Source organism: Nomascus leucogenys, chromosome 13, assembly GCF_006542625.1.
Source record: "Nomascus leucogenys isolate Asia chromosome 13, Asia_NLE_v1, whole genome shotgun sequence".
Classification (NCBI taxonomy): domain Eukaryota; kingdom Metazoa; phylum Chordata; class Mammalia; order Primates; family Hylobatidae; genus Nomascus; species Nomascus leucogenys.
Window position 1 is genome coordinate 17,925,955 of NC_044393.1, and position 13,511 is coordinate 17,939,465.

General features: G+C 50.3%; 1 protein-coding gene across 4 annotated transcripts; it reads right to left on the minus strand.

Annotated features, from left to right (window-relative positions):
* Positions 1-846: 846 nt before the first annotated feature.
* CD40 (CD40 molecule) lies at positions 847-12,362 on the minus strand. Of its 4 annotated transcripts, XM_030826494.1 has the most exons (9): positions 12,228-12,362; positions 8,403-8,481; positions 7,943-8,068; positions 7,545-7,691; positions 7,088-7,181; positions 3,631-3,692; positions 2,260-2,346; positions 2,127-2,155; positions 958-1,606 (listed from the first exon to the last, which is right to left on the minus strand). In XM_030826494.1, exons 1-9 carry the CDS (start codon positions 12,276-12,278, stop codon positions 1,448-1,450), a joined length of 834 nt encoding a protein of 277 aa, XP_030682354.1. In that variant the 5' UTR covers positions 12,279-12,362; the 3' UTR covers positions 958-1,447. The 4 variants fall into 4 exon arrangements, with proteins under 4 accessions (XP_030682356.1, XP_030682355.1, XP_030682354.1 ...); XM_030826496.1 differs by lacking the exon at positions 2,260-2,346 and having other exon boundaries at positions 847-1,606; XM_030826497.1 differs by lacking the exon at positions 958-1,606 and having other exon boundaries at positions 2,122-2,155; positions 3,591-3,692.
* Between the last annotated feature and the right edge of the window lie 1,149 nt (positions 12,363-13,511).

Consider the following 13,511-nt stretch of genomic DNA (forward strand, 5'->3'; position numbering starts at 1 on the left):
TGCTCTCCCTTCTCCTCCTTGTCCTCCAACCTTCCTCCCCTCCCCTCCCCTCTGCTCCCACTCCATCTGCCGCTCCTCCTGGCTAGGCTCCCCCTCAGTTGGCTCAGCAGGAAAAGAGAACAGGATGGTTTATTTTTATCCTGAGATACTGCTGGGGGGAAGGGGATACCATCTGACCGAGAAGCAGTAGCTCCTGCAGCCACAGGGAGGTCAGAAGGCGGTGAGAGACCCAGGATCTCCCTGGGAAGGAGCTACAGATGTTGGTTCCAGACAGCAGGCAGATCTGGGAGGAGCTCAGAACCCAGAGTGAGGAGCTCTCAGCGTGGCACCACCAGACACTGCTGTGTGACTGTAGGCAAGTCACTTCACCTCTCTGGACCTCATTTCCACCTCTGTAAAAGAGGGAGGGATGCAGACCCACCCTGCTTGGGAAGGCTATTTTCGTGAACATGAATCAAATGGGAAGAGCACTTTGCAACCTCAATACCACATGTGAGCACACATGGAAACCACTCTGGAGGGGCAGCGGCCTGGGGATGTTCTTATTTATCTACAGAAAATGCCCTCATTCCGTGAGCCTGACAGCAGGTTAAACAGCTCATGTCACCCAGCATGTTCGCCCCCGTTTTTCTTTTTACATGTTTGATGATTTTTTAATTACATAAGCATTATGTGAATTCACTCTCCTTTTGGGAAAAAAGATGAAGCACTATGGGAAAGCCAAATCTCCCTTTAACCAACCCTCCCCCAGACCCTTCTTCCCCTCCCCAGACGTCACCAGTCTTCGAGCTGTGGGTTTTCTGTGTATCCTTCCAGAACCCTTGTTATATCAATATATGATGCATATTGTATTTACACATATATCCACAGGCAATATACATACATAAAAGCATGTACTTTTTAAAAAAGGTTCCATACCCATCATTCAGCAGCATGCTTTTTCCTTACTCGACAGTGTTTTTGAAATTCTGTTGTATAAATATATTCTAATTTTATTTAGCCAGTCCCCTGCTGATGGACAGTTAAGCAGCTTCCAGTTGTTTACTATCACAAACAATGCTGCAATGGGCATCTGTGTATATGGCTTCCAGGGTGCAGGGAAGCCACCATGATGCCTCTCTGGGCACCAAACTGCTGGATCAGAAGGTCTGGTGGATATTACTAAACCATACCCCCCCTCCACCACCACCAAACTTCTGCCTCTGTCTTTAATACAAGTTGGGAGACTGGATGGGCTCCAGGGTGAAGTGAGAGGTTCTTCAAGGTGAACTGTCTCTGCATCTGGTGCCAGGTCTCCTGTCTCAAACTGCAGGGGTGCAGGCGGGAGGGGGGAGCTGTGCCCAGTCAGTGCCAGCCCCTCACCCTCACACCACAGCAGCAGCAGCACCAGCCTCTCTGGCCAAGTGCCTGTTTGCCCACGTGGCCACACTCCTGGCTGCGTGCAGCCTCACTGTCTCTCCTGCACTGAGATGCGACTCTCTTTGCCATCCTCCTGGGTGACCGGTTGGCATCCATGTAAAGTCTCCTGCACTGGAGCGGCAGTGTTGGAGCCAGGAAGATCGTCGGGAAAATTGATCTCCTGGGGTTCCTGCTTGGGGTGGGGGGCCTGGAGAGGCAAGGTGTGAGGTCACCCCCAGCAACAGGGGCAGCTGTGCCTCTGAGGAGCCCCTCCCTGGGAAGCGGATCCCTTCCCCAAGCCCTCTCCCCTTTCCCAGATGGCGGGTCAGTGCTGATTCCTCGGGTGCCTCCTGCCCCCTGCTGGCCTCACCAAGGGCGACGAAGAGCTTCCAGAGTGGGAGCCAGTGGGCTTAAGGGGCTGCCATATTTGCTCCCACCCATTTGACCCAGGCCCAAGGCCCAAAGATGCAGCTCCCTACGTGTTGAATGCCAGGAAAGGAGTGAAGAAAAGCCAGTGTTAGGCTCTGCCAGTGGTGCCAGGGGCAGTTCTGTGGGGGATTGAGCTCTGGATGGAAGAAGCATGGTGGGTGGGGGTGAGAGTCCCCAATTCTGCTGCCACCCCACTGGCTGCAGGGACAGACTGAATCAGTTTTACTGCCCCATAGGCAACCGTGAGGCCATCTTCCCAGTTTGTCAAAACTCTGTCCCGGTTCTCAGGAGTGACCTACCTTAGCGGTTGGCTTCTTGGCCACTTTTTCTAGAGAAAAAAAAAAAAAAAAAACGATGGGGAGTTGGAGAGGCCAGATAAGAAACAGGAGGTCTCCCCTCTCTCCCCCATCACCTCCCCACCTGAGGACTCACTGATAAAGACCAGCACCAAGGGGATGGCAAACAGGAACCCGAAGATGATGGGGATCACCACCAGGGCTCTCTGCCGATCCTGGGGACCTGAAGAAATCAGGACTTCAGCATGCACCCCTCACCTGCAGTTTCTCCCTACCCTCAACCCACTGTGACTTGTCAGACTCTAGAATCCTCCAATGTCAGAGCTCATCTACATCAGAGGGTTCAAACCGCGGCCCTTGGGGAAATGTGGCTGGCAGATGTCTTTAAAGGAATCAGAACTTTTTTTAATGTTTGGAAATATTTGCCGACATTTTTAAACTGGGAGATCACATATTAAAACCTAGACATCTGATTTCTCTTACAAACTGGGAAGACTGGGTTCCAGTGGGCAGCCTCCCCACCTGGGAACCATCTAGAAGCGAGTGGTGGCAGTGGCTGCCACCACCTACCTGCTCACCAGGCTCCCCGCCACTCCCTGCTCTCTGCCCAATGCCAAGGTCTAGCATGATTCATGTCTGCATGTTGCTTTTGGTATAGAAGAGTGGAGGGGAAAGATAAAGTATTTCTCATGCCGAATTTTTTTTTCAAAGTGGGAAAATAAAGAAAGACCAAAAGGCAGGGTGGGGACTAGGGTGAGGCAAGGGATGAAATTGTTTCAGGACAAAATTGAAAAGGGTGTCCAAAAAACTCAGTCATCAAGGTAAACACTTTTAATGCCATATTTTGAAAATCATCAGGCAGACACCAAGTCAGCCAACTACGGCCTGCAGGCTGGCTGCCTATCATTTTACTGGAACCAGGGCCAGGATTAGGGTGAGGTGAGTGAGGCAGGGTCATGCAAACACAGGGTCGGATCCTGTTCTTTATTTAAAATGTTGCTATCTTGCTCATCATGGATTTCTTTGCATTAATTTTTATTTTTGAAAATATTGCATCAAAATGAATTTACCTTGATTACTACACTTTTATGGCAACTTCTTAAATATTGCGCCCAAGGGCAAGTGCCTTGCTCACCTCATTCTAGTCCCAGCCCTACAAAGAGGAAAGTACATTTTGAGAAAAAGCAAAGAGAATGTATTTTTCTTACCCCTGACTTTTTCACTGATTTACATTATCTGATCTTTGCTGTAGGCCAACCTTCTCACTCTAAAATCAAAACCTACTAAGGAAGTGCTGTTATCATCCCATTTTACAGATGAAGAAACTGAGGCTAAGAGAGGGGAAGTGATTTGCCCAGGCTCCCAAGGTAAGTGGCAAAGCTGTGATACCACATCCCCAAACTGCCTCCCCTCCCCCTTTTCCCATCCAGTGTTCCTGTGTGCCTCATCTCCCACTTCAGTTCCCACCTTCCTAGGCTTTCTCCAGGGCCCATTGTCCAGGACTCACCACAGACAACATCAGTCTTGTTTGTGCCTGCCTGTTGCACAACCAGGTCTTTGGTCTCACAGCTATGCACAGACACGTGCATAAATGCACACACACAGAGAAAGAAAGAGATATTAAGTTTCCCCAAGCATAAGATTTCCAACTCTAGAGTGAGTCAGGCAACAATCAACAAATCCAGGTTCACTGAGCACACAAATACGTGCAACATCCTATGCTGGTTATTATAGGAATGACACAGACTCTTCTTACAGAACTTAAAAGTGCAGAGAAAAGATTATTGCACGTCTTGAAAGAGTAATAAATAGGGGGGTCTATAATGAGTGCCAAGCTTTGTGATCTAGGTAGACTAAAGTGAGATGGGAATGGTTCAGAGGAGACAGAATCCACCAAGGCTGGAATGAAGAGATGATGAGTTCAGTTTACGACAGGGTTACTCAACCTCAGCACCAGTGACATTTGGGCTGGATCATTATTTACTGGGGGGGGGGGGGTGGGGTTGGGCTGTCCTATGCATTGCAGATGTTCAGCAGCATCCCTGGCCTCTATCCGCCAGATCCCTGTAGCATCCCCCTCTCCATTTGTGACAAACGAAATGTGTCCAGACATTGGCAAACATTCCACAGGGAGCAAAACTGCCCCCTGTTGAGAACCTCTGGTTTAAGAGTCTTCCAGAAAGGCTTCCCTGAGGACACGAGACCTGAATGGGCCCTAAAGGATGTAAAATTTGGATCAGCAGTGCAGTCCCGCTAAGTGGGACGATGTGATGTGGGGAAATCAGGCAGGTGGCATGCAGGATGGTGTTAGGAAACTATGGAAAATTGTGTCTTTAGAACCAGATCACTGCCAAGTGTGAAGTTTTCAACTGGATTCAGCTGGTCAGTCTCATCAGCATCCAACCAGGCGACTTCACTAGTGAGAGGACTCAGCTGCCCAGAGAGCTCAGAGGAGGAGAAATTACAGAAGAGCAGCCAGCCAGGAGACACAGCAAGCATATAGATACGAGATGACGAAGACCTGGTCCAGGTGGCCCCAGGAGGAGTGGGGCGGAATGGGCGCAGGACATTGCAAAGGAAAAATCATCTCAGGTGGGAGAAAGAGAGAGAAGCTTTGAAGAAACCAGGTACTTTAGTCTTTTTTTTTTTTTTTTTTTTTGAGACAGAGTCTCGCTCTTTCGCCAGACTGGCTGGAATGCAGTGGCGCGATCTCAGCTCATTGCAACCTCCATCTCCCAGGTTCAAGCGATTCTCCTGCCTCCGCCTCCCAAGTAGCTGGGACTACAGACGTGCGTCACCACTCCCAGCTAATTTTTGTATTTTTAGTAGAGACAGGGTTTTACCATATTAGCCAGGAGGGTCTCGATCTCTTGACCTCGTGATCCGCCCGCCTCGGCCTCCCAAAGTGCTGCGATTACAGGTGTGAACCACCATGCCTGGCCTACTTTAGTCTTACATGAGTAGAGCATTCAGGAATTTACAATACACTTTACATGTTTTTAGCTCAAGCCTTGTGAAATGAAGGTCATTCCCATTTTTCAGATGAGGAGACTAAGGCTCAGTGAGGGTCACACACTTACTGAGCTGTAATCAGATACGTAAGCCAATGCACTGATTCCATTAATACTATACCACTGGTGGCCAGGCACGGTGGCTCACGCCTGTAATCCCAGCACTTTGGGAGGCCAAGGCAGGTGGATCATGAGGTCAGGAGATCGAGACCATCCAGGTTAACATGGTGAAACCCCGTCTCTACTAAAAATACAAAAAAAATTAGCCGGGCATGGTGGCGGGCGCCTCTAGTCCCAGCTACTCAGGAGGCTGAGGCAGGAGAATGGTGTGAACCTGGGAGGTGGAGCTTGCAGTGAGCCAAGATCGCGCCACTGCACTCCAGCCTGGGCGACAGAGCAAGACTCCATCTCAAAAAAAAAAACTATACCACTGGTGCCTCCAGTTATCAGTCAACATTTATCAGTAAAAATTTAAGCACCTACCATGCGTCAGGTACTGTTCCAGGTATAGGGGATGTATCAATGGAAGAAAAAAAAAGGCCAAGTCTCTACATTTAAGGAATTTTCAATCTATTAGGGAAAGGCAGACAGTTAAGAAATAAAGTGTATATGGTATACTCCTATTTGTGCAAAAGTAAAAGGAGGGAAATTTTGTGTGTGTTTGTATGTGTGTGTGTGTGTGTGTGTTGGTTTGTTTATACGCAGATATGCAAGGAACAATGGCTCCCTCCAGGAAGAACTGGGAGGCTAAGGGGCAGGGATGGGAGAAAGACATCGCTTTGGCTCTTTTGTGCCTTCTGTCCATGTGCCTATCTTGCCCATTTTTAAAAATCAAATGCAAAAAGTTAATGGGGCAGGTGTTTGTTTTTTGAGACAGAATGTCGCTCTGTTGCCCAGGCTGGAGTGCAGTGGCACTATCTTGGCTCATTGCAACCTCCACCTTCCGGGTTCAAGTGATTCTCCTGCCTCAGCCTCACAAGTAGCTGGGATTACAGGTGCCCACCACCACACCCAGCTAATTTTTTGGTATTTTTAGTAGAGATGGGTTTTCACCATGGTGGGCTAGCTGGTCTTGAACTCCTGACCTCAAGTGATCCACCTGCCTTGGCCTCCCAAAGTGCGGGGATTACAGGCATGAGCCACCGCGCCTGGCCTGGGGCCCATGTTTAAGGTATTCCAGGCAGATGAGTTTGATGGAAGAGAATGAACAGTGTGTTCAGAGGATTGCAAGTAGCATGAAGCTATGTGATGCAGGAAAGAGAGCAGGAAATGCAACAGGAAGATCGGGTGCCATGCTAAGGAGTCTTAGTTCCAACAGACAGACAGGAAGCATCTCAAATAGGAGAGTGTCATGATTTGAAAGAAACTGTCGAACGCTCATGTTGGCAAGAGGATGGAGACAGAACCAGCAGGAGGGGAGAGACCAGAGGCAGGGAGGCCAGGAGGCAGAAAAGGCATCACCCAGACCACAGTGATGAGGCCCAAACTAAAGTGACAACAGTGGAGACAGTGAGTAAGTTCCCAAAACATGTAGACAGCCAGTGGCAGGACCTGGTGTGGGTTTGGAGTTGGAGGTAAGAGAGGGAGGCCCTCAGGGTGAGCACCCAGAGCCCAGAAAGCCCTAGAAAGCCAGGTAAGGTGAAAGCAAGACGAGGAAAACTGAGGAGAAGCAGGAGGGACAGAAGGAAAGCTAAGATAAGTGTCCCAATATCCCGAAGATAGGAGGCTCTCATGAAGCAAGAGATCAACAGTGTCTATTACCTCAAAGAGAGAGGCAAGAAAAATGTGGAAACATGCCTGTCTGGCTGGCCATGAGGCCACTCTGCAGATGCTTCACAAGTACATGAGTGTGTGTAGACCTCTGGGAGCAGGGACAGGACAGGTGGCTGGAGAGAATGGAGGCAGCTCCATGCCACTCTTAGAGCAGGAAACACAAGGGATGAGTGCTTATACCTTGTCCAAGGGTGACATTTTTCAAAAGCAGATGACACACTGGAGAAGAAGCCGACTGGGCAGGGCTCGCAGATGGTATCAGAAACCCCTGTAGCTGGGAGTGGGTGGGGAGGGGGACATTAACCATCACAGTGGACCACCTGTCCGGCTCACAAGGCAGCCAGTGGCCAGGCAGGACAGGAAGAGCTCCTGCCTTGAGCACTCTTCCCCCGATGTGGTACTGCCCCCAACTGCAGTCCCCAGGACTTCTCCCATTGCCCTTCAAAGGCAGATCCCCATGGCAGAAGGCAGAATGAACAAGGTCCAGTCTGCAGCTCATGCCAGCGGGGATACCGACATAGGTTGGAGCCTCTGCTTCCTCTGCCTCTGGGGCTAAGTGCCCACTGCCCAGCCCCTCACCTTGGGCCCTAAGCTCTTCTGTCCCCCTCCAAAACTGATTCCCAGATGAGCCACTTACCAATCTGCTTGACTCCAAAGCCGGGCGAGCATGAGCGGTGCAGGACACAGCTCTCACAGGCCTCACTCGTACAGTGCCGGCCTTCTTCACAGGTGCAGATGGTGTCCGTTTCTGAGGTGCCCTTCTGCTGGACCTGAAGCCCTAGGTCTGAGAAGAGAAGGGCAGGAAGGATGGGAACCCCCTGCTGGGCCATGCTCTGAGCCTCACTCCCCACATTGCCTGCTCTTTCTTCCTCAGACCCTCTTCCAAGTAGAGATGGCAATCAAATCATTTAATGACCAGTACAGCCCGGACTCCAACTAATCAGAACAGACCCTGGCTACATAAAATTAGAATGGCTGCATTGTCGGGAATATCAGCCCGGCTCCCAAGCGTCCCTTTCCCAACAGGCAACGCACTGGGGTCACAGTATTTGTGCTGGTGGCAGCGTGTCTCTCTGTTCCAGGTGTCTAGGAATTCGCTTTCACCACAAGGAAGGCATTCCGTTTCGGCGAACTCTGTGCAGTCACTCACCAGTTTCTGTCCTGGAAAACATCAAGATATGAGGGAGGGCTCTGGCCAACTCCATGAGTCAGACACTAACTGCACAATGATCAGGCCAGGCTTTAGGGTAGGGGATTCAAAGATGAAAGTCTTGGACCCTTCATAGTCAGGCGAGGAAGATGGGGAAGCTGGGATTCCTAGCTCAGGGTAGACAGAGGTTTACCTGGTAGAGAGGGAACCAGAACATTCTGACAGTGAAGCAGGGCTGGGAAGTGGGTCGTCTCAGATTTGAGTTTACAGTTACCATATGGGGTCTGCGTCTGCCATCAAAGCAAAGGGGGACTCCATGATAGGGCTAGAGGGTTGGCATCTCACCTGGCTGGCACAAAGAACAGCACTGACTGTTTATTAGGTACTGTTTTTCTCTGCACGCAGTGGGTGGTTCTGGATGGACCTAAAAACAGAATTGTGCAATTTGAAGGGATCTTGAAATCTCCGCTGTAACTTCCTCAGCAGAAAGGTAAAAGTCGGCCAGACGCGGTGGCTCATCCCTATAATCCTAGCACTTTGGGAGGCCAAGGTGGGCAGATCATGAGGTCAGGAGTTCGAGACCATCCTGGCCAACATAGTGAAACCCTGTCTCTACTAAAAATACAAAAAAATTAGCAGGGCGTGGTGGCGGGCGCCTGTAGTCCCAGCTACTCAGGAGGCTGAGGCAGGAGAATGGCGTGGACCCAGGAGGCGGAGCTTGCAGTAAGCCGAGATGTCCCCCAGCCTGGGGGACAGAACAGACTCTGTCTCAAAAAAAAAAAAAAAAAAAAAAAAAAGACAGGTAAAAGTCATCCAGGACAGATGCTGCAAACTGAAGTGCAAGTCAAAACAGAAAGTGGAACCTGCATGATATTTGGCGTGTTTGTTTTCAAGTAAATTGCCAACTGAGCTGATTATAATCGCACCCAGAGAATCATTCTGGTATTTTTACAAAGCAATGGTACTAGAAACACAATATTCTCTGATCTGAACAGAATTCCTTGGGGCTTGATGCCTGAGTCATTCCTCTTCCCAAAAATCCCATAGGATATGGGGACTCCAGCAGCTCCCCTGGAGTCCTGAAGCAGGCTGACTTCAGCTGGCCCCAGTGCTGTTTGGGGCTATGTTTAGCACTTGGCCTCTTCCTCCTATTCTTCTGCTTCCCTTCCTGCTCCTTTCCAAAACCCATCATGTTTTCTTCCTCCAACTCCTCATCATCTGTTCATCCAGCCCTTCCCTCATAAAATGCTAGAATGTAAAGTTGGAAGGGTAAACTCACACTTTCATTTTACAGATAGTTGAGACTGAGCACCAAAGAGGAGGGTCACTTGCCCAGAGTCTCACAGTGACAAGAGTCCGAATGAGAACTCAGGTCTCAATGCTCCCTCCCTCTCTCCATCAACTTGTGTTTCATCTTCACCATTTTACTACATCCAGGTACCACCCATGCTATTAATTACTTATTGTTAATTTCAATACTTTTATTTTATTTTATTTTATTTTTTGAGACAGGGTCTTGCTCCATCACCCAGGCTGGAGTGCAGTGGCATCATCTCAGCCCACTGCAACCTCCACCTCCTGGGTTCAAGCAATTCTCCGGCCTCAGCCTCCTGAGTAGCTGGGATTACAGGTGTGCACCACTATGCCCGGCTAATTTATGTATTTTTAGTAGAGACACGGTTTCACCATGTTGGCCAGGCTGATCTCAAACTCCTGACCTCAAGTGATCTGACCGCCTTGGCCTCCCAAAGTGCTGGGATTACAGGCGTGAGCCACATGCCTGGCCAGTACATTTACTTTAAATGTAAACCTCACATCATTGCCAAGAGACAAGAACCAGTATCACTTCTCAGAAATAAAAGGTAACCCTAAAAATAAATTCTGGGGAAACAAAACAAGGTTATTAAAACCCAGCTGGTTGCTTTGCTTGCTGAAGGCCCTCCACCCCAAGCCTGCTCTTGATTTTTGTTTTAAAAGGAGGATTAGCAAGCCTTTGAGAGGCATTAACTCTATTCTAGCTCCAGAGACTTCCTCTTTGAAAAAATGAGAAAGATTTTTAAAGGAACTGTAAAGTGAGTGTATGTTTAATTCTATGTCCATGTGCTCCTTAAAATCGTCCCACACTTTGGGAACAGCCAGGTAAAAGAACACAAGTTTGAGAGTCAGACAGCTTTAGACTCCAGTCCTGACTGTGTAACACTTACCAGTTATTTTGCTTCTCTTAGCCTCAGTTTCCCTATCTCTAAAATGGGAGTAATAACGCCTGCCCTGCAGGTTGGATTGTGAAGATAAGAAAGCATACATGTATATGGCCTAGCATAGTGTCGGGAACATAGTAGGTGCTCATTAAATGGCAATTTTAATCATCATTCATTTGTATCTGCTTGCATGATATATGGCCAGCACCCCGGCTACCTGGCTGGCTGTCCAAAATCCTACCTAACTGGTGGCTCTCATTCAACCTGGGTATCTCAGCAAATTACTTACAGAAATGTGTCTTACCCAAAATAGGAAAGGAAGTAGAAAAGGCTACTGCCCCCCACCAGCTCATCACAAGACACCATCCTGTGAATGTGGAGCTCCCACAACCCCAAAGATAGGAAAGTCCTTGATACCATCTTCAAACACATGAGAAATAAAACCCTCCTCTAAAAGTCTGTCAATCCCCAGTTCTCACTCCCCATAGTTCTGGTCCTTCTGCCACAAAACAGCTCAGGACCAGAGCTTCGAGACTCTCACTATCTGAGAGGCAGGCTCAGGAATCAGGCAGATGTAGATTCACAGCCAGGTTCTTCCATTAGCTAGCTATGAGACCTTTGGCAAGACAATCCCCCTTTCTGAGCCTCAATTTGCCCATCTGTATAATGGGGGAGTTGTGAGAAATCAAAGAAAACACGCAGTGTTTGGCTCAGAGCCTGACACACAAGAAGCCCTCAGTAGATAGCTTCTGACATTGTTGTCACAGCCCAGCCTCTACCTGGAGCCAAAGTTGGGAGTTATGAGGGCAAACTCTGCTCTTGAGAAGCCTGGATCACACCCTTCACCCCACCTCCTCTGGCTCTTTCTCCACTCCTACCACAAGGGCCCCCCTTTACCTCTTTCCAGCTCCACCCTCCCCATGCCTCCCTGCTCCCTAAGAGCCATTGCTTCAGGTGAAAGTGAAAGCTCTGGGACCAAAGCAGCCTCCCCACTCCCTCTCTTCCCTTGCTGCTTCCCTTGCTTTCCTTGATACCATGGGTCATTCCTGCCCAGGCTGGAATCTACAGCCCTGGAAAGTAGGGGGAGGCCAGAGGGGCTGGGATGAAGGAGCCAGGTACTTGGGGGATTCCCAGCCTCCAGAATGAGGAACTACAAAAATATATTTAAACAAAAAGTGAGTCAAGTGTAGGCTTCTGAAAATCCCGGAGATATGCCTGGTTGACTCTGAGCCCTTCTGGTGCCTGGAGAAACCCCTGGTTTCTCCAGCCCTCTGACCACCAGCTCTGGTCAGAGCCAACCAGAACTCTGGTCTCCTAACCCTTTATTGGGTCCCATAAACTGTTCATTTCCCCCAGGGGTCTCCTATGTCATCTTAAATTCAGGACAGAAAGGCACAGCCCTGGGGATTCCTTCTAGGTTGGAACACCCAAGATAGGGTTCGGGGCAGAGGGCGATGTTAAAAGCTCCTTGCCTTCTCACAAAAGTACCTGGGTCTCTGCACCCATCTCTTGTTCCCACAAGATGCCCTGGAAGAAGGCAGCCCCAGCTGGCAAGGAGATGATAACCACTTACGGAGGCTGGCATCTGTCCACAATAAGAAGGGGACAGGAAACGGGCCAGACCCGCCCCTTCCCTTGGTCTGCCTCGCTTCCCGCCCTCTGAACCCCCTACCAGTCTCCGTGTGGCCAGCCTCTGAGGCTCCCTAAACCTGTCCAGGTCGTCTAGGCACGCTTGTGCAGCCAGTGCCTTCCCTGAGCGGCCCCTGTAGGCCGCTCCCGGGACCCCAGCCCGGGAGAAGAGAGAAGCAGCCCACCCCATTCAGCCAGGAGCGGGGGCACCTTGCCCAGCTCCCACCCACCCTCCTGCCCCCACAAAAATCAGCCAGGAAGGCCTCTTCCCCGAAGTCTTCCTTCCCTTTCCTTCTCATTCCCCACTCCCAACTCCCGTCGGGTCGGGGCAAAAACAACTCACAGCGGTCAGCAAGCAGCCCCAGAGGACGCACTGCAGAGGCAGACGAACCATGGCGAGGTGAGACCAGGCGGCAGGACCACTGGGCGCCCGAGCGAGGCCTCTGCTGACTCCCCTGCCCCAGCCTTGCCTCCGCCCATGAAAGGGGCGGGGTCTTCAAAGACCAATCGCGGTCCACCTATCGGGGGGCGGAGCCCCCAGCAATTCACCGCGCAGGGATTTCCCCAGAACATTCCCAAAAGTCTAATTCCCCCGGGAGTTTAGGGACGCATCTTGCTGGGTAGGGGAGGAGGCATGGTCCCAGAGACAGCCCTTCTTCTCTGCCCCCAGGTCCCACAAAGGCCAAGCCGAGGCAGGCTAGGAGCTAGCCTGCTTCCTGCGAGCGGAGAGAGATCCCATGGGTGCTGGGGCCTGCCACAGGGACCCTCACGGTTTTCCCCTCCCTGCCCGCCTCTCCGCTGCCTCTAGGTATCCTGGCAGAACCGAAAGAGGCTCCACTGCGGAGAGGCCTGAGGAAGTTCCCCCGACACCACCACGCAGAAAACGGGAAGGCCACAGCTGGGGTATGGGGAGGCGTTTCAAGGAAAAGAGTTTCCCAACTCAGAATTTCACTCTCTTTCAAAGGAAATTCCCTCGTGTGGGCGCGTCGTCTCAACTTTCCATCCATTCATCCATGCATCCATGCGTCCTCACCTCATTCCATTCCATCCCACCTCCCACCCAGCACCTGGAGACAGGCATTTATTAAGAGTGGGGCCGGGCGCGGTGGCTCACGCCTGTAATCCAGTACTTTAGGAGGCCGAGGCGGGCAGATCACTTGAGATCAGGAGTTCGAGACCAACCTGGCCAACATAGTGAAACCCCGTCTCTACTAAAAATACAAAAATTAACCGGATGTAGTGGCGTTCGCCTGTAATCCCAGCTACTCGGTAGGCTGAGGCAGGAGAATCGCTTGAACCGGGGAGGCAGAGATTGCAATGAGCCGAGATCGTGCCACTGCACTCCAGCCTGGAAGGCAGAGCAAGACTCCGTCTTAAAAATAATAATAAATAATAAATAAAAATAAAAATAAAGGTGGGGGCCAAGTGCGGTGGCTTATGCCTGTAATCTAACACTTTGGAAGGCCAAAAAGGGAGATTGCTTGAGGCCAGGAGTTCAAGACCAGCCTGGCAACATGGCAAGATCCCCATCTCTACAACAAAAAAAAAAAAAAAAAAAAAAAAGTTTTAAAAGTTAGTCAGGCATGGTGGCAAACACCTGTAGTCCCAGCTACTCAGGAGGCTGAGG

Coding starts and splice junctions, on each gene's coding strand:
- CD40 (XM_030826494.1), bottom strand. CDS start 12,278: ATGGTTCGTCTGCCTCTGCAGTGCGTCCTCTGGGGCTGCTTGCTGACC. Junction 8,482..12,227: donor GGGGCTGCTTGCTGACCGCT/GTGAGTTGTTTT, acceptor TTCTGTTTTTAG/GTCCATCCAGAACCACCCAC. Junction 1,607..2,126: donor CCAAGAAGCCAACCGCTAAG/GTAGGTCACTCC, acceptor TTGCCTCTCCAG/GCCCCCCACCCCAAGCAGGA.